This window comes from Triticum dicoccoides, chromosome 2B, assembly GCF_002162155.2.
Source record: "Triticum dicoccoides isolate Atlit2015 ecotype Zavitan chromosome 2B, WEW_v2.0, whole genome shotgun sequence".
Lineage (NCBI taxonomy): Eukaryota > Viridiplantae > Streptophyta > Magnoliopsida > Poales > Poaceae > Triticum > Triticum dicoccoides.
Window position 1 is genome coordinate 776,608,842 of NC_041383.1, and position 20,178 is coordinate 776,629,019.

At 44.6% G+C, this 20,178-nt stretch overlaps 2 protein-coding genes and 1 pseudogene across 4 annotated transcripts; all 3 read left to right on the forward strand.

Moving 5' to 3' along the window:
- The first annotated feature begins 225 nt into the window (after positions 1 to 225).
- On the forward strand, positions 226 to 1,466 carry LOC119361384 (cysteine-rich receptor-like protein kinase 7). The gene is made up of 3 exons (XM_037626619.1): positions 226 to 314; positions 931 to 1,081; positions 1,164 to 1,466. Exons 1-3 carry the CDS (start codon positions 226 to 228, stop codon positions 1,464 to 1,466), a joined length of 543 nt encoding a protein of 180 aa, XP_037482516.1.
- Positions 1,467 to 3,339: 1,873 nt separating this feature from the next.
- LOC119366223 lies at positions 3,340 to 7,049 on the forward strand (annotated as a pseudogene).
- A 110-nt stretch (positions 7,050 to 7,159) lies between these two features.
- Positions 7,160 to 13,068, forward strand: LOC119366224 (G-type lectin S-receptor-like serine/threonine-protein kinase At1g11330). 3 transcript variants are annotated; one of them, XM_037631913.1, is made up of 7 exons: positions 7,160 to 10,682; positions 11,154 to 11,279; positions 11,362 to 11,543; positions 11,662 to 11,872; positions 11,993 to 12,230; positions 12,307 to 12,460; positions 12,565 to 13,068. In XM_037631913.1, exons 1-7 carry the CDS (start codon positions 9,443 to 9,445, stop codon positions 12,865 to 12,867), a joined length of 2,454 nt encoding a protein of 817 aa, XP_037487810.1. In that variant the 5' UTR covers positions 7,160 to 9,442; the 3' UTR covers positions 12,868 to 13,068. The 3 variants fall into 3 exon arrangements, with proteins under 3 accessions (XP_037487810.1, XP_037487812.1, XP_037487811.1); XM_037631915.1 differs by having other exon boundaries at positions 12,307 to 12,394; XM_037631914.1 differs by having other exon boundaries at positions 11,169 to 11,279.
- Positions 13,069 to 20,178: the final 7,110 nt, after the last annotated feature.

Sequence of the window (20,178 nt, forward strand, 5' to 3'; positions counted from 1 at the left end):
TTTTTTTTTGTTCAGATTCCGAAAGAATATGCATGATGACTAACAATTGGTTTTATTGAACTGTTCATGCTGCAAGATAGTACAAGAAAAGATGTCCTTGATTGGCTGGCACGGTTTAAGATAATTAAAGGGGTGGCAAGAGGCCTTCTTTATCTCCACCAAGATTCAAGATTAACAATATTTCATAGAGATCTTAAAGCAAGCAACATTTTGTTGGACAAAGAAATGAGCCCTAAAATATCAGACTTTGGTATGGCAAGGATATTTGGTGGAAAGCAGCAGCAAGGAAACACTATTAGAGCTGTTGGAACATAGTAAGTAATTCATGTGCTGGAAGGTGTCTAGGATATTGCTTCAATCTTAGGGATGGAATCAAGTGGGCAGGAATGAACACTTTTACTCCCATTGCCTGTTATATTTTTGGTTTAGCTAAGTTCAACTTGTCTTCTGAATGCTAGTGAAATGCTTCGATGAGTTTAGTTGGGCACTATTTTCTATATATAATTCAAAAACTGAAGGCTGTTGTTAAAAAGTGAGGACAGTAATGAGATAATTTAAAAAACTAACCAGATTTATTGGATATCTTTGCTTCGCTGCCCTGTCGGATGAAAGTTACGAAATTAATATCTTATGTTTGTTCAGAGGCTCAGTAATTTAGGATGCGCGTAGTTAAGAGCACATTCACTTTTGTACTTTAATCTCTATTATTTTTGCAACTGCCAATTCCAATTTAAATCTCCCAAAGGCACAGATCTTCACTCGTGTTTGATTATGATGTTTCATGCTTCCCTGCAAGTCATGAAAGAGATATAGATGGTTTTGGATAAGTGTAAAACTAGACTATTTAGCATTGTGATCAAACTGCCCCTTAGTAAGACCCACACTATTTTATTTAAAAGGTGCACTGAGGCAAACTTAATGTTTAAACAGCGGTTACATGTCTCCAGAATATGTGATGGGTGGCGCCTTTTCTGTTAAGTCGGACATTTATAGCTTTGGTGTTCTTCTCTTGGAGATTGTAAGTGGCTTGAAGATCAGCTCACCTCAGCTTATAATGAACTTTCCAAACATTACAACATATGTAAGTATCACGGAATGCTTGAATTTTGGTGACCTAAACAAAACTAGAGTTAATTGGTTGAAACTTGAATTTATTCCATCAGGCGTGGAGATTATGGGAAGATGGAAATGCAATGGAACAGGTGGACTCAACAATTGCTGGTAGTTGTCCAATTCATGAAGTTCTACGGTGCATTCATGTGGGACTCTTGTGTGTTCAACACCATTCAGATGCTAGGCCACTCATGTCATCGGTTGTGCTTATGTTGGAGAATGAAATCACTTTGCTTCCAGAGCCGGAGCAACCTGCATATTTTGCAGCAAGAAATCAGGAAAATGGACATACCAGGGAAAACATGGATAATTCACAAAATACCATGAGTATCACAACACTAATAGGGCGTTAGATGTTTAATGTCAACTTCTACAATATATTGGAACCCTGTAAAAGGTGTAAACTCTCTAATTTACTGTACATAAATTGTGATTTTCAGCATAGTGGTGGTAGTAACCTCAGGTAGTTTAACGTATGTAAAGCACCGAAGTGGACTTGACTGTGTAATGAAGGAAATGTGGATAATGCATTATAACTGAAGGTTTATATTGTTTCTCATCTCACACAAGGTGATATGCTTGTGTTTATCTTCATTTGCTAAGAATAAGGTTTCCATCATAACATCTCAGTATGCATTAAATCCTTACCCTGAGATTGCTGTGTGTCAGCTGCTCTTTTTTCCTTTTGTTTCTCAAAATAAAGGCTAAAAATCCAACCCTTGTCTATGACCAAGTGCCAACAATAACAGGGCATCTCGATGCTCCGCCCATTTGGGGGAAATATCTAAACACCTTTCAAAATTACATGAACAATTTTTCCCAAGTGCATGTTTTTTTCTATATATGAATATTTGTTCTGGGAGTATATGAATATATTTTTCATATGTAGGAACATTTTTAAACATGAGACTAATATTATATAGGGTCACTCTATTCGGCACTCTGGGTGAGAAATAATTATTATTCAGCCCCTCAATTTTAACACCAATGCACCGTATTTTGATGTTCCGTAATTTTTTTTCTTACTTTATACGCAAAAAGAGAACGTAAGAGCCATAAAAAATATTTTCTGTTACGTAAAATTACGAACGTAAAAACATAGTGTAAAAAATACATAAAATACAATTTTCTGGTCTTATGACCTATATTTTTGTTTTCTTATGCCAAATTTTACGTAGTGACTAAACATGAATGTAATTATTTGTATGCCAAATGTAATTTATTTATGAAATGGTCGTGAGATTACCTTGGGTGAAGAATAACTTATTCTACACCCTGGGTGATGAACTGTCTGCACTTTTTGAACTAAAATATGAAATTCATAGTAAAAAATATATATGATCATTTTATATTTGTTTATGTAAACTTTCTCCACTTTTTAAACTAAAATATTAAATTATTTTAAAAACTTATTAAGGAAATAAAATATTGTTTGATTCTTTATGGGAATAACACATTAATGGGCCGCGCTAGTGACGAGCTTTGAGCAGTGCCGCCAAGTCCCTATGTAAACATGCAGCCCGCTTGGTATTATTACAAGATAGAAGGGCCTCCAGCCCACAAGCAAGCAGCGGCCATTTGCGTTCGCTGTCTAGCCGCAGTGCCCGCACCCCCCACTGCCGCCGCCGGCTCGCCGCAGTCCCCGCTTCCGCCGCCGGTCCGCCAATCATGGCACCACCGCCATATGAGTTTCCGGCGCCTCGTCTCCCCTGCCTTCCCCTCCCCTTCCAGGCGACCATAGCAAGCGGCCGGCACCTCATCGCGCCGTCGCGGCCACCCTCCCCTAATTTCCCCCGCCTGTCGCGCTCGCCGTCGGTACGTGCTCGTCCCACCCACCCGAGTTGACAAATCGGATGCTGCCTGATAATTTTTTTCCTCTGAAGCGACGGAGGCCACCCGACGATGTGTGCCCCCACATCGCCGCGACTACCCCGCCGGAGCTCCATCTGACGGTAACCCGTTCCTCAGCAGTTGGCACGCACCTTTCGTCCAACATGTACTTCCCAAGCTTCCTGCCGAAGAGCGGCGAGTCGTCAACGATGCTGAGATCTGGACATTAATTTCTGCGCCATCCTCTTGCAGTGTTGTGTCAGTTTGTCTGATGGCGCGGCTGTGTGAGATCCAAGTCCCCGGACTATTGCTACCATGGCACATTTATGCCGACGAGGACTGCGATGGGACTCCGGTCACCCGATGGTTGCGAGTCGACCTCGGTTTCTTGGTGTGTTTGATACAGTCAACACATCCATGGCTTTGACATGGAGCATTTCTTGGTCCTTTAATTCCCCACAAAGACCAGCAGCTAGCAGTTTCATATCTCCAAGCAAGCAAATCAATCCAGAGCATTTCTTCCATACCATCTCCTTGCTTTGCCCTTCACAAGCATATGCGAAAGAAGGCTTAATGGGCATGACTCTGCTCCCATTTTTTATCCTCCTATCATTGATTTGTCTCTCCAAATCCGATGACCGCCTAACACCTGCGAAGCCACTCTTGCCTGGCGACAAGCTCGTCTCCAACAATGGCATCTTTGCTCTTGGTTTCTTCTCCCCAGAAAACTCCACCGCAAACTCATATGTAGGCATATGGTACCACACCATCCCGGAGCGGACATATGTGTGGGTGGCCAACCGCGACAACCCAATCGGCAGCGGTTTGTCCGGGAAGTTGGTTCTCACCAACAGCTCTGACCTTGTCTTGTCCGATTCCAAGGGCCGTATCCTTTGGAGGACGACGAACAATGTCACCGCCGGGGGTGATGGGGCTGTGGCGCTGCTGCTCGAGGCGGGGAACTTTGTCGTGCAGTTGCAGAATTTCACGCAGATATGGCAGAGCTATGATCACCCGACTGACACCATCCTCCCCGGCTTCAAGTTATGGGCGAACTACAAGACCCACACAGCAGTGCGCATCGTTGCTTGGAAGGGCCCTCAAGACCCATCCACCGGGAAATTCCTCCTCAGTCGTGACCCCAGCACGGGCCTCCAGATTCTCACCTGGCGCGGGGCAAGCAAATACTGGCGCAGCGGACTGTGGAACGGTGCAGAAGCCTCGGACAAGAATGGATACATGTGGTCCCAGAACGTCGATGACGGAGAGACCATCTACTCGACGTACAACACGGGCAACAGCTCCGCCCGGAGATCGCACTGGAAGCTGGACTACACGGGCGACTTGATGCTCAGGATCTGGAGTGGCCAGTCATGAGTGGTTCTGTTCAAGCGCCCAGATGATGGCTGTCGCCACTACGGCTCATGTGGTCCGTTTGGCTACTGCGACATGACCACCAGGGAGTGCAGGTGCCTTGATGGGTTCGAGCCGGCGGACGGCTTCAGTGCCAACTTCTCCAGAGGATGCGTGAGAAAGGAGGCACTGACATGTCGTGGCTACCATTTCTCGGCCTTGTCTGGGATGAAGGTGCCTGATAAGTTTGTGTATGTGAGGAGCGGAAGCTTCGAGGAGTGCACTGCTCAGTGTGAGCGTAACTGCTCCTGCACTGCGTACGCTTACGCCAACTTGAGCAGTATTGTCGCAACTGGTGGCCCATCAAGATGCTTGGTCTGGACAGGGGAGCTTGTTGACTTAGAGAAGACAGGCGTACTTGGTGGCAACCTGTACCTTCGGCTTGCTGGCTCTCCTGGTATGTATTGTTCCATACTTCCATGGCTGCTTGAACTCTTTTAGCCTGCAGTGTAGTCTGAGTGTCAGCGTGTGAAACTACGAACAACAGCCTTTCCTACCCAGGACATATAGTTGTTATCATCGAATAAACTCATCAGTTAGCATTTCTTTCAAAATTGTGTTGGTTGGCTAATTTTCCAGCTCACACACTTGTAAAACTGCACTAGTTAGCCAGTTACTTTTGTTGTCTGCAAATACTCAATTCTAAAACAAAATCTGTAACTATATTTGAGATGCGAGATGCATTTTACTATCTTCTTTGGTATTATATGCAAGTAAATCGGTATCTTGTACTCATTGAGAAAAAAGTAAATGTGTACTCGCACAAGCTATGCTTGAATCTTGATGCAGTACTCTTTTCATTATTTTCTTGACAGGACACAACAGGAAGAGTGGTGTCGGTGTGGTATTAAAGATTGCACTCCCAGTTATATCGTTCCTGCTGATATTCTCATGCATATATCTTGTCTGCATATGCAAGCGAAGAGGTAGAATAAGGGACTCCAGTTTCCTCTAATAAGATGTTCATGTAATAGTGCTGAGTGGTGAGATTACTCATATTTCTGCAGGGATACAAGTAAACAAAGGTAGCCGGAAAAGACCGGCCCCGGAGGACTCGAGCACTTCGCAAGAAGTTTGGGATCAAAATTTGGAATTGCGTTCTATTAGGTTCAAAGACATCGCTGCTGCAACAAACAGTTTCCATGACACGAACATAATTGGAAAAGGAGGTTTCGGCAAAGTTTATAAGGTTGTAAAGCTTTGATCTTGTCAGTTAATTACAACATTGGAAAATCTGTATAATTTCCTCGTCAATTTGTTTCCATAATTATGAAATTACACAGGGAACACTAGAAGATGGAAAGGAAGTTGCTGTTAAAAGGCTTAGCAAGGGTTCTGAGCAGGGTATAGAGCATTTTATAAATGAAGTGGTTCTTATTGCCAAATTGCAGCACAAGAATCTAGTTAGACTTCTTGGCTGTTGTATTCATGAGGATGAGAAATTGCTTATTTATGAATACTTGCCCAACAAAAGCCTAGACAAGTTTCTTTTTGGTATGTTCTAATCCCATACTCTAGAAAGTAGTCTCTGAACGGGCTTAATAGATGTCTTGCACTCATGTACATGCACATCCTGTTCTTTGGCAGATACTGCAAGGAAGTCTATACTTGATTGGCCAAGAAGGTTCAACATAATCAAAGGGGTGGCTAGAGGACTTATGTATCTCCACCAAGATTCGAGAACGGCGATAATCCATAGAGACCTCAAACCAAGCAACATCCTGCTAGATATGGAGATGAACCCAAAAATATCAGATTTTGGAATGGCAAGGATCTTTGGAGGCAACGAGCAACAGGAAAGTACCAGACGAGTTGTTGGGACTTAGTAAGTAACTCTTGCACTAGCTCTTTGTCTCAAAATTTTACTTATGCGTCTGAAATAACTCAAACTACACATATACATAAACAGCGGGTACATGTCGCTTGAGTATGCGATGGAGGGCATTTTCTCCGTCAAGTCTGACAGCTACAGCTTTGGTATTTTGCTACTAGAGATTGTAAGTGGATTAAAGATCAGCTCACCTCATCATCTTGTGATGGACTTTTCAAACCTCATATCCTATGTAAGTGTTATCTACTGTGTTATGAGATGCTTCAGATTCTGATAACTGAACCCAAATATAAATTACGAATTTCTCCATGATGTTTCAGGCTTGGAACCTGTGGGCAGATGGAAGAGTGAGGGATTTCGTGGACGCGACCATCAAGGGGAGCTATTCGCTTGACCAAGTGTCCAAATGCATCCATGTTGGGCTCTTGTGTGTCCAGGACAGTCCCAGTGCTAGGCCACACATGTCATCGGTCGTTTCCATGCTCGACAGTGAAGCCATTCCTCGTGCACCGCCAGAGCAACCTGGGTATTTTGCACGGATAAACTACGAAACCAGTGAAATGATGGAAGACACAGAGAACTCTGCCAATGGCGTGAGCCTTACGGCGCTAGAAGGACGATGACTCTCGTTAGCTGCTGCATGTATGTAACGAGAAGTAGGACAATTGAGTTGTCTCAATAAGGCGCTGCTTGATAGGCAATGCTATTTGAGGGACCGCCCACCATAAGTAGATTATCCGATCAACACAAGGTGATATTGCACATATGTGGAGCGCCGCCATCCATGTCACCGGGTACAACTAACCTCCACCTTGTCATCACTTTGCTCATCTAAAACATCATATTGATTCTTCTTAGTTTATTTCTCTGTCTAGTCTAGTACTCCCTCCGATCCAACAAAGAGTGTCGTGACTTTAGTTCAGCTTTAATTCAAATTTGAACTAAAGCATGCCACCTTTTTTTGGATCAGGGGGAGTATTTATTTTACGTTATAGCAATACTTAGTTAAACTCTCCTCTTTTACCATTTACGTTATAGCAATACTTAGTAAAATCATTTCCAAACTCCGGCTTGAGTGCGAGCTTAGCTGTGTTTGCTACAGTGTACCTGCAGGGTTGGTAGTTATCTTTTTATAAGTTATCTATGGCTTCGGTACATGAACTGGGCAAATACTTCGCGTGAATTGTGCTTGACTCTGTGCACTTGCAAACATCAACCCCCTCCCCCCACCCCCTAAACGCCTGGGGATAGTCTGGGTAGTGTCCAAACAAAAAACAAACATTCAACTGGACCCCTCAAAGCCAGCCCGCGTCCGGACCGTCCAGCTCCCCTCAAACCCAGCCCATATGTTGGTGGATTTAGTGCCGTCTGGGCGCGTCCTCCACATTACACCTTCCACCCTGATCCCACAAATACCCCATCCATATCCGCATCCGGACCAAACCCTAGCCATTTGCCACTCCACTCCATTTCACTTCACTTTCAGTCCGCTCTGCCCAACTCCTGTCCGGTGATCTTTCGCCATTTTCGGCATTTCGGGCATCGGATCTGAGTCCAATAACTTCGGATCCAACGACTGGACCTTGTCCCCTGCATGGACGAGGAACATATATATAGCTGTCCGACTGGCTTGCCGCCGGTTTCGGGAGAATATTCCAGCTTTGGTGGGGCTTAGAACCAGCAGTGGCAATGTGCCTGTTGGCGGCTCGAGCCGCGTCTCCGCTCTGGATCTGGCACCGGGGAGGGTGGTTGGAGGTACACGCCCTTGAGGACGGCCCTGCGGCATCCGAGCAACCCCGATGCTAGGTCTTGGTCCCCATGCCGCCTGGCTCCGAGTCTTTGGTCAGCGGTGCCAATGCACACGACCAAGGATACTCCGGATGCTCCAGCTATGGCGGAAAAGCAAGGCCGCGGCACGGCGTGCCCACCATGAGAGGACGAAGGTGCGCCGCGTTAGGCCTCTATGTCGTCTTGGAGCACTACCATCGCCACCAGACGGCAAGGGCGGCCGTGGATGAACTTGCTCTATAACCCCGTTTCTTTTATAATAGAACATATGCCTAATTAATTTTGGTAGTCTGATGGTATGTGTGATGATGAAGTACCGTATGCTATGCCCAGTATGAACTATGTGCTATGATTTATATGAATTATGCAGTACGTCGTTTGATCTATGTTGCATGAGATTATATGGATTTGAAGGTTTGAATATGTGGGGACGGTTGTGGACGCGGACAAATGAGAGATGGCCCGGCGCTGTCTGCGGGCTTCATACAGTAGGCTAAATCTGTAAAATCCGATCGTAGATGTTGTTATGGTCCGCCTGCCTACGTCACACTATGCTCTAAGGTGTACGTAAGACTTGATGAATGATTGAAGATGCTGCACTGGCGAGGAGTAGCCATAGAAATGACTTGTAGTGTACTCCCTCCGTTCAGAATTACTTGTCTCGGAAATGGATGTATCTAAAACTAAAATACATCTAGATACATCCATTTCTGCGACAAGTAATTCCGAATCGGAGGGAGTAGTACACTGGCGAGATGCAGGCTTTGTTGGAGCCATCCATTGATTAGGGTGGGGGGTGGTTGTTGCGTGTACACTGTTGTACTACTACTACTATGGGGTATGGGCATTCATATCACTCGGTGAACTAACTCCTCTTCCAAGATAAAATTACTGGGTGAAGTCAGTTGCACAGGTTGCTATTATTTGCGGTAAGAAAAGGCACACGCACACACCACACAGTACAAACACATCTCGTCTTGCTTCTGTGTTTCCTCTCCCATCGTCACTCTCCCCTCTGTTTGCTCGCGAGCTCTGCCTCGTTCCCCTTCTCGCCTCCGCCTCCGCCGTCGCCGGTCGATCCCGGCCGGCTCCACCGCCTCGCTGCGAGCGACTGCCCTGTCGGAGCTCTGCCTGACGGTAACCCGTTCCTTTCGTCTTCTGTGCACACTTGTCATTTGTCAACCATGGCATATTTCTGCCCCCAACGACTTTGACGGGCTCCGGTGTCTGGTCATTGTCAACCCGATGGTTGCGAGCGGCGAGAGCTCAGTTCCTCGGTTTATATGGCCCAATCAACACATTGACATAGTACTTCTTCATCTTTAATCTCCCACGGTTAATGTCCGTAGCTGTTTCCTACCATTCAGCCTGAAACTACATCTGGCAAACTGGTTGCTGCTGTGGTCAGCACAAACTGGTTACTCTGCTCTTCTTTCACAAGCATATGTGAAAGAAAGTCTTGGTGGCATGACTCTCCGTGTCATTTTTACCCTCCTATTGTTGGTATGTTTCTGTGAATCCGATGACCGCCTAACACCCGCCAAGCCACTCTTGCCGGGCGACAAGCTCGTCTCCAACAATGGCATCTTCGCTCTAGGCTTCTTCTCCCTGGACCCGGAGAACTCCACCGCCTCAAACTCATATGTAGGCATATGGTACCATGACATTCCAGAGCGGACATATGTGTGGGTGGCCAACCGCGACAACCCGATCAAAAGCGGTTTGTCGGGGAAGTTGGTTCTGACCAACACCTCTGATCTCGTCTTGTCAGACTCCAGAGGCCGTGTCCTCTGGAGGACGACGAACAACATCACCACCGGTGGTGATGGGGCTGTGGCGCTGCTGCTTGAGGCGGGGAACTTTGTCCTGCAGTCTCGGAATTTCACGCAGATATGGCAGAGCTATGATCACCCAACCGACACCATCCTCCCCAGCTTCAAGTTATGGGCAAACTACAAGACCCACACAGCAGTGCGCATCGTCGCCTGGAAGGGTCCTCAGGACCCGTCCACCGGGAAATTCATGCTCAGTCGTGACCCCGGCACGGGCCTCCAGATCCTCACCTTGCATGGGACTAGCAAGTACTGGCGCAGCGGGCTGTGGAACGGTGCAGAAGCCTCGGACAAGAACGGGTTCATGTGGTCCCAGATCGTCGACGACGGGGAGACCATCTACTCGGCGTACAATACGGGTAACAGCTCCGCCCGGAGGTCGCACTGGAAGCTGGACTACAATGGCGACTTGATGCTCAGGATCTGGAGTGGCCATTCATGGATGCCTCTGTTCAAACGCCCGGATGATGGCTGCCGCCGCTACGGTACGTGTGGTCCGTTCGGCTACTGCGACATGTTCGACAAGATCTGCAGGTGCCTGGATGGGTTCCAGCCAGCAGACGGCTTCGGCGCCAGCCCCTCCAGAGGATGCGTGAGAAAGGAGAACCTGACATGCCGCGGTGACCATTTCTTGACTTTGCCGGAGATGAAGGTGCCTGACAAGTTTGTGTATGTGAGGAACAGAAGCTTCGAGGAGTGCACTGCTGACTGTGAGCGCGATTGCTCCTGCACCGCGTATGCTTACACCAACCTGAGCAGTATCGTCGCAACCGGTGGCCCATCAAGATGCTTGATCTGGACAGGGGACCTTGTTGACTCTGAGAAGGCCGGTATGCTTGGTGGCAACCTCTACATTCGGCTTGCTGGCTCTCCTGGTACGTACTATGTCGTTATCACTGAACAAACTCATCAGTTGCATTTCTTCCACAATTGTGTCAGCGAATAAACTGGGAGTACTCTGTGTTGTTTACAAGCCAGTTACTTTTTCTGTCTGCGATTCTTACTTTTGAAACAAAATTTGTAATTATATTTAGATTAAAGTTTTAAATAACTGGATACGGCGAATAGCGGCAGCCTCAGTAGCATGCCAAATTGCGCTATAGCGCGCTAAAGCCGCTAAAGTGTACACGATGACATCAGCGTGATGTCCCTTCGAATGCTATAGCGGCGAGATAGCGTGCTATTTAAAACTTTGATTGACATGGATTTTTAATATCTGCTTTGGTATTATACGCAATGCAAGTAAATCGATGTATTATACTCGTTGAGAAAACGATAAATTCATACTTTCACATGCTATGCTTCAATCTGACGCAGTACTTTTTTCCCTACAATATCCTTCATAGAACTCAGTTCTGCAGTAAACAACACGAAGAGCGGTGTCGGTGTGGTATTCAAGATCGCACTCCCAGTTATATTCGTCCTGTTGTCACTCACATGCATATATTTCGTCTGCATATGCAAGCCAAAAGGTAGAACAAGGGACTCCAGTTTACTGTAATATGATCTTTCATGTAAAAGTGTTGAGTATTGATGTTACTAACATTTCTGCAGGGATACAAGTTTACAAGGAAACCCTGAAAAAACCGGGCCTGGAACACTTGAGCACTTCGCAAGAAGTCTGGGATCAAAATTTGGAATTCCGGTCTATTAGGTTTGAAGACATTGCCACTGCAACAAACAGTTTCCATGACACAAACATACTTGGAAAAGGAGGTTTTGGCAAAGTCTATAAGGTTTAAAAACTTTGACCTTGTCAATTGTTTACAACATTAGAAAATCTGTAAAAAAAAATATAAAGATTAGAAAATGTTGTCCCTGTTAATTTGTTTCTATAATTATGAAATCACACAGGGAACACTAGAAGATGGAAAGCAAGTTGCTGTTAAAAGGCTTAGCAAGGGTTCTGATCAAGGAATAGAGCATTTTAGAAATGAAGTGGTTCTTATTGCCAAATTGCAGCACAAGAATCTAGTTAGACTCCTTGGCTGTTGTATTCATGAGGATGAGAAGTTGCTTATTTATGAATACCTACCCAACAAAAGCCTGGACCAGTTTCTTTTTGGTATCTTCTAAACTTCTAATCCCCTACTCTTGAAAGTAATCTTGAATTTGACCAAGCAAACTTACTTGTCTGAACGGCTTATGCATTGCACTCATGAAGTACACATCCTGTTCTTGGCAGATGTTGCAAGGAAGTCTATACTTGATTGGCCAAAGAGGTTCAACATAATCAAAGGGGTTGCTAGAGGACTTCTGTATCTCCACCAAGATTCGAGAACGACTATAATCCATAGAGACCTCAAGCCAAGCAACATCCTGCTAGACGTGGAGATGAACCCAAAAATATCAGATTTTGGAATGGCAAGGATCTTTGGGGGCAACGAACAACAAGAAAGTACCAGACGAGTTGTTGGCACGTAGTAAGTACTTCTTTCACTAGCTCTTGGTCTGAAAATTTAATTTATAAGCCTGAACTAGCTCAAAATTTTCAAACAGCGGGTACATGTCGCCTGAGTATGCGATGGAGGGCATTTTTTCCGTCAAGTCCGACACCTACAGCTTTGGTATTTTGCTACTAGAGATTGTAAGTGGATTAAAGATCAGTTCACCACATCATCTTGTCATGGACTTTTCAAATCTCATATCATTTGTAAGTGTCACATACCGTGTTATGAAATGCTTCAGATTCTAATAACTCAACAAGAAATGCAGTATTAGCAAATATAAATTACGAATTTTGCCATGATGTTTCAGGCATGGAACTTGTGGGCAGATGGCAAAGTGAAGGATTTCGTGGACCCAGCCGTCACGGAGAGCTACTCGCTTGATGAAGTGTCCAAGTGCATCCATGTTGGGCTCTTGTGTGTCCAGGACAGCTCCGGTGCTAGGCCTCACATGTCATCTGTTGTGTCCATGCTCGACAGTGAAGGCATGCCTCGCGCAGCGCCGAGGCAACCTATGTATTTCGCGCAGATAAATTACGAAACCAGTGATGCGACAGAAGACCTGGAAAACTCTGCCAATGGCGTGAGCCTTACGGCGCTTGAAGGACGATAACTGGCTCATGTAATTGTGCCATTCCCTATTAACTATTAAGATTTACTTATATTTGAGGAATGTATTCTATTGAAGATTTGCTCTTTCTTTTCCTTGTTGGCTATGGCATTAAGCCCACTTTTTGTTGGGTTGTACCGTTGACACAGGTTGAGATTTTTTTTTTCAAATTAATTGAACGATAAGCATGGTAAGTGTTTTTTTCATTTTGGATTTATTTTTTTATTTCTTTATCAGTATATATACTTTCACCCTTTTTCCAATTTTATATTTTCCAAAATATTCTTGGAAAAAATATTTGGGTTCAGAAATTAGTTTATGTAATTTACAAAAATGTTTATTATTTACTTGAAAACTTCATCATGCATTACTAAAAATTGTTCAATGTATTTGAAAAAATGTTTGTTGTGCATTAAAAAATGTTCAACATGTATTTAAGTGTGTAAAAAGTGTATAAATGATCAGCGAAATAATGTGTAAAATGTGTTTAAAAATGTTCAACATTATTTAAAAATGTGCATCATGTTACTAAAACATGTTCCATATGTATATGAAAACGTTCACATATAAAAAATTATGTTTACATTTTGCATTAAACGCTCATGTAGTAAAAAAAATGTTTACATTTTACATTAATAATAAAAATTAAAAAGTACAAAGAAAAAAGTGAAAAATAAAGGCTAAAAGGAAAGGAAATGGAAAACACGAAAAGAAAACAAATAAATAAATAAAACAAATATATATAATAAAATGGAATTAAGTTCAAAAAATAGAGGAGGGAATGGAAAGAATATAGAAAAAGAAATAGAAAAACACAAAAGAAAAAAATGAATCGAAAGAGAGAAACAAGAACATACGAAAGTAAGAAAAAGAAATCGAACTTACATAATTTTTTAGGCGACCTATGTAAAGTTGAAAAACTATCGGCTTTGGACGGTCCACACTGGCGAGCAGTAGAGAAAACTTAGGCCCCACTGGCGAGCAGCAGAAAAGAAAACCCGTAAGGTTGTGTTTGCCAGTAAAGTATTGTAAAAACGGAGCACTGAGCAACTAAAGTATTTTATGGAAATGGTTCTTAGCACATGCTCCTGCATGTCAAAAATGTTTCTCACAAAAATCTACAAGTAAAATGTGTTCATAGTCACATCCAAATGCTACCTTCAATTTTTTAGGGGGGAAATTTAAGCGTTTTGATTTGTGCAGGAAATAAAACGAACACCAAATGTTACTCTTAAAAAAAGTGAGCTTCACAACTGGAGTAAAAATACTTTGGGCGATCTTGAAAAGAGGATAAAGAATATAAAGGGGCAGCTGGAGGAAGTCAGAAGAGGTACAATATCCCCACATCAAGTCTCTCGGGAACATTTTCTACGTGAGAAGCTGGATCGCTTGGAACATCACCGTGACCTTTATTGGAAACAACGATCACACATCAATTGGCTTAAATCAGGTGACAAAACACAAAGTATTTCCATACTTTTGCTTCTGAAAGAAAGAAAAGAAACACTTTGCATCGTTTAAAAGATGATGCTGGGTGCTGGGTAGAGGGAGATGAGAAATTAAAATGTTTAATAAATGACTATTTTATGTCTCTATTTAGAGCCCATGCAGATGGAAACAACCATGAAGTCTTTAAGGTGTGTAAGGAGAAGAGTAGACCAAAGCATGAACAATATACTGTGTGCAGATTTCTCAGAAGAAGAGGTGAAAGCTGCCATTGACGCAATAGGGGACCTAAAAGCACCAAGCCCTGATGGTATGACAGCCTTGTTTTATAAACGTTATTCGCATATAGTAGGGGAGAAGTGTTGGGGAACGTTGCAGAAAATTAAAATTTTTCCTACGGTTTCACCAAGATCCATCTATGAGTTCATCTAAGCAACGAGTCAAGGGAGTGAGTTTGCATCTACATACCACTTGTAGATCGCGTACGGAAGCGTTAGAGGGAGCGGTGATGATGGAGTCGTACTCGCCGTGATTCAGATCACCGGAGATCCTAGCGCCGAACGGACGGCACCTCCGCGTTCAACACACGTACGGTGCGTGTGACGTCTCCTCCTTCTTGATCCAGCAAGGGGGAAGGAGAGGTTGATGATGATGGCTCCAGCAGCAGCACAACGGCGTGGTGGTGGTGGAACAGCAGCACTCCGGCAGGGCTTCGCCAAGCACGTGACGGAGGAGGAAGAGGTGTAGCAGGGGGAGGGGGCGCCAGGACTTCAGGGTGCGGCTGCCCCTCTCCACCCTCCCTTTACATAGGCCCCCAAGGGGGGGCGCCGGCCCTGGGAGATTCAATCTCCCAAGGGGGCGGCGGCCAAGGGGGGAGGAGTGCCCCCCAAGGCATGTGGTGCGCCCCCCCACCCTAGGGTTTCAACCCTAGGCGCAGGGGGTGGGCCTAGGGGGCGCACCAGCCCACTATGGGCTGGCTCCCCTCCCACTTCAGCCCATGGGGCCCTTCGGGATGGGTGGCCCCACCCGGTGGACCCCCCCGGGACCCTTCCGGTGGTCCCGGTACAATACCGGGTGACCCCGAAACTTTCCCGATGGCCGAAATACCACTTCCTATATATAATTCTTTACCTCCGGACCATTCCGAAACTCCTCGTGATGTCCGGGATCTCATTCGGGACTCCGAATAACATTCGGTATACTGCATACTCATATTCATACAACCCTAGCGTCACCGAACCTTAAGTGTGTAGACCCTACGGGTTCGGGAGACACGTAGACATGACCGAGACGGCTCTCGGGAAATAACCAACAGCGGGATCTGGATACCCATGTTGGCTCCCACATGCTCCTCGATGATCTCATCGGATGAACCACGATGTCGAGGATTCGAACAACCCCGTATACAATTCCTTTTGTCATTCGGTACGTTACATGCCCGAGACTCGATCGTCGGTATCCCAATACCTCGTTCAGTCTCGTTACCGGCAAGTCACTTTACTCGTACCGTAATGCATGATCCCGTGACCAAACACTTGGTCACTTTGAGCTCATTGTGATGATGCATTACCGAGTGGGCCCAGAGATACCTCTCCGTCATACGGAGTGACAAATCCCAGTCTCGATTCGTGTCAACCCAACAGACACTTTCGGAGATACCTGTAGTGCACCTTTATAGTCACCCAATTATGTTGTGACGTTTGGTACACCCAAAGCACTCTTACGGTATCCGGGAGTTACACGATCTCATGGTCTAAGGAAGAGATACTTGACATTGGAAAAGCTCTAGCAAAACGAACTACACGATCTTGTGCTATGCTTAGGATTGGGTCTCATCCATCACATCATTCTCCTAATGATGTGATCCCGTTGTCAATGACATCTAATGTCCATAGTCAGGAAACCATGACTATCTGTCGACCAACGAGCTAGTCAACTAGAGGCTCACTAGGGACATGTTATGGTCTATGTATTCACATGTGTATTACGATTTCCGGATAATACAGTTATAGCATGAATAAAAGACAATTATCATGAACAAGGAAATATAATAATAATCCTTTTATTATGGCCTCTAGGGCATATTTCCAACAGTCTCCCACTTGCACTAGAGTCAATAATCTAGTTACATTGTGATGAATCGAACACCCATAGAGTTCTGGTGTTGATCATGTTTTGCTCGCGAGAGAGGTTTAGTCAACGGATCAGCGACATTCAGATCCGTATGTACTTTGCAAATATCTATGTCTCCATCTTGAACATTTTCGCGGATGGAGTTGAAACGACGCTTGATGTGCCTGGTCTTCTTGTGAAACCTAGGCTCCTTGGCAAGGGCAATAGCTCCAGTGTTGTCACAGAAGAGTTTGATCGGCCCCAACGCATTGGGTATGACTCCTAGGTCGGTGATGAACTCCTTCACCCAAATAGCTTCATGCGCTGCCTCCGAGGCTGCCATGTACTCCGCTTCACATGTAGATCCCGCCACGACGCTCTGCTTGCAGCTGCACCAGCTTACTGCTCCACCATTCAACATATACACGTATCCGGTTTGTGACTTAGAGTCATCCAGATCTGTGTTGAAGCTAGCGTTGACGTAACCCTTTACGATGAGCTCTTCGTCACCTCCATAAACGAGAAACATGTCCTTTGTCCTTTTCAGGTACTTCAGGATATTCTTGACCGTTGTCCAGTGTTCCTTGCCGGGATTACTTTGGTACCTTCCTACCAAACTTACGGCAAGGTTTACATCAGGTCTGGTACACAGCATGGCATACATAATAGATCCTATGGCTGAGGCATAGGGGATGACGCTCATCTCTTCTTTATCTTTTGTCGTGGTCGGACATTGAGCTGAGCTCAATCTCACACCCTGCAATACAGGCAAGAACCCCTTCTTGGACTGATCCATTTTGAACTTCTTCAAAATCTTATCAAGGTATGTGCTTTGTGAAAGACCTATGAGGCATCTTGATATATCCCTATAGATCTTGATGCCTAATATGTAAGCAGCTTCTCCAAGATCCTTCATTGAAAAACACTTATTCAAGTAGGCCTTAATGCTGTCCAAAAATTCTATATCATTTCCCATCAAAAGTATGTCATCTACATATAATATGAGAAATGCTACAGAGCTCCCACTCACTTTCTTGTAAACGCAGGCTTCTCCATAAGTCTGCATAAACCCAAACGCTTTGATCATCTCATCAAAGCGAATGTTCCAACTCCGAGATGCTTGCACCAGCCCATAAATGGATCGTTGGAGCTTGCATACTTTGTTAGCGTTCTTAGGATTGACAAAACCTTCCGGCTGCATCATATACAGCTCTTCCTTAAGATAACCGTTAAGGAACGTTGTTTTGACGTCCATCTGCCATATCTCATAATCATAGTATGCGGCAATTGCTAACATGATTCGGACGGACTTAAGCTTCGCTACGGGAGAGAAAGTCTCATCGTAGTCAATCCCTTGAACTTGCCGATAACCCTTAGCGACAAGTCGAGCTTTACAGATGGTAATATTACCATCCGCGTCCGTCTTCTTCTTAAAGATCCATTTGTTTTCTATCGCTCGCCGATCATCGGGCAAGTCAGTCAAAGTCCATACTTTGTTTTCATACATGGATTCTATCTCGGATTTCATGGCTTCTAGTCATTTGTTGGAATCTGGGCCCGCCATCGCTTCTTCATAGTTCGAAGGTTCACCGTTTTCTAACAACATGATTTCCAGGACAGGGTTGCCGTACCATTCTGGCGCGGAACGTGTCCTTGTGGACCTACGAAGTTCAGTAGCAACTTGATCCGAAGTACCTTGATCATCATCATTAATTTCCTCTTTAGTTGGTGTAGGCATCAAAGGAACATTTTCCTGAGCTGCACCACTATCCTGTTCAAGAGGTAGTACTTCATCGAGTTCTACTTTCCTCCCACTTATTTCTTTCGAGAGAAACTCCTTTTCCAGAAAGGATCCGTTCTTGGCAACAAAGATCTTGCCCTCGGATCTTAAGTATAAGGTATACCCAATGGTTTCTTTAGGGTATCCTATGAAGACGCATTTTTCCGACTTGGGTTCGAGCTTTTCAGGTTGAAGTTTCTTGACATAAGCATCGCATCCCCAAACTTTTAGAAACGATAGCTTAGGTTTCTTCCCAAACCATAATTCATATGGTGTCGTCTCAACGGATTTAGACGGTGCCCTATTTAAAGTGAATGTAGATGTCTCTAGAGCGTATCCCCAAAATGATAGCGGTAAATCGGTAAGAGACATCATAGACCGCACCATATCCAATAGAGTGCGATTACGATGTTCGGACACACCTTTTCGCTGAGGTGTTCCAGGCGGCGTGAGTTGTGAAACGATTCCACATTTTCTTAAGTGTGTACCAAATTCATGACTTAAATATTCTCCTCCACGATCCGATCGTAAGAATTTTATCTTTCGGTCACGTTGATTCTCTACTTCATTCTGAAATTCCTTGAACTTTTCAAAGGTCTCAGACTTGTGTTTCATCAAGTAGACATACCCATATCTACTCAAGCCATCAGTGAGAGTGAGAACATAACGATATCCTCCGCGAGCCTCAACACTCATTGGACCGCACACATTGGAGTGTATGATTTCCAACAAGTTGGTTGCTCGCTCCATTGTTTCGGAGAACGGAGTCTTGGTCATTTTGCCCATGAGGCATGGTTCGCATGTGTCAAATGATTCATAATCGAGAGACTCCAAAAGTCCATCAGCATGGAGCTTCTTCATGCGCTTGACACCAATGTGACCAAGGCGGCAGTGTCACAAGTATGTGGGACTATCGTTATCAACTTTACATCTTTTGGTATTCACGCTATGAATATGTGTAACATTACGCTCGAGATTCATTAAGAATAAACCATTGACCATATGGGCATGACCATAAAACATATCTCTCATATAAATAGAACAACCATTATTCTCGAATTTAAATGAGTAGCCATCTTGTATCAAACGAGATCCAGATACAATATTCATGCTCAAACTTGGCACCAAATAACAATTATTAAGGTTTATAACTAATCCCGTAGGTAAATGTAGAGGTAGCGTGCCGACGGCGATCACATCGACCCTGGAACCATTCCCGACGCGCATCATCACCTCGTCCTTCGTCAGGCTCCGCTTATTCCGCAGCTCCTGCTGTGAGTTACAAATATGAGCAACGGCACCGGTATCAAATACCTAGGAGTTACTACGAGTACTGGTAAGGTACACATCAATTACATGTATATCAAATATACCTTTAGTGTTGCCGGCCTTCTTATCCGCTAAGTATTTGGGGCAGTTCCGCTTCCAGTGACCCTTCCCCTTGCAATAAAAGCACTCAGTCTCAGGCTTGGGTCCATTCTTTGACTTCTTCCCGACAACTGGCTTACCGGGCGCGGCAACATCTTTGCCGTCCTTCTTGAAGTTCTTCTTACCCTTGCCCTTCTTGAACTTAGTGGTCTTATTGACCATCAACACTTGATGTTCTTTCTTGATTTCAACCTCTGCCGACTTCAGCATTGAAAATACTTCAGGAATGGTCTTCACCATCCCCTGCATATTATAGTTCATCACAAAGCTCTTGTAGCTTGGTGGGAGCGACTGAAGGATTCTGTCAATGACCGCCTCATCCGGGAGGTTAATGTCCAGCTGGGACAGGCGGCTGTGCAACCCAGACATTTTGAGTATATGCTCACTGACAGAACTGTTTTCCTCCATCTTACAACTATAGAACTTGTCAGAGACTTCATATCTCTCGACCCGGGCATGAGCTTGGAAAACTAGTTTCAGCTCCTCGAACATCTCATATGCTCCATGTTGCTCAAAACGCTTTTGGAGCCCCGGTTCTAAGCTGTAAA

What these genes read in the sequence shown, in the direction of transcription:
- LOC119361384 (XM_037626619.1), top strand. Translation starts at nt 226, where the DNA reads ATGAGCCCTAAAATATCAGACTTTGGTATGGCAAGGATATTTGGTGGA. An exon ending in ATTAGAGCTGTTGGAACATA is followed by an intron (nt 315 to 930) that starts GTAAGTAATTCA and finishes ATGTTTAAACAG; the next exon opens with CGGTTACATGTCTCCAGAAT. An exon ending in TTCCAAACATTACAACATAT is followed by an intron (nt 1,082 to 1,163) that starts GTAAGTATCACG and finishes TTATTCCATCAG; the next exon opens with GCGTGGAGATTATGGGAAGA.
- LOC119366224 (XM_037631913.1), top strand. Translation starts at nt 9,443, where the DNA reads ATGACTCTCCGTGTCATTTTTACCCTCCTATTGTTGGTATGTTTCTGT. An exon ending in AGACGAGTTGTTGGCACGTA is followed by an intron (nt 12,231 to 12,306) that starts GTAAGTACTTCT and finishes ATTTTCAAACAG; the next exon opens with CGGGTACATGTCGCCTGAGT. An exon ending in TTTCAAATCTCATATCATTT is followed by an intron (nt 12,461 to 12,564) that starts GTAAGTGTCACA and finishes ATGATGTTTCAG; the next exon opens with GCATGGAACTTGTGGGCAGA.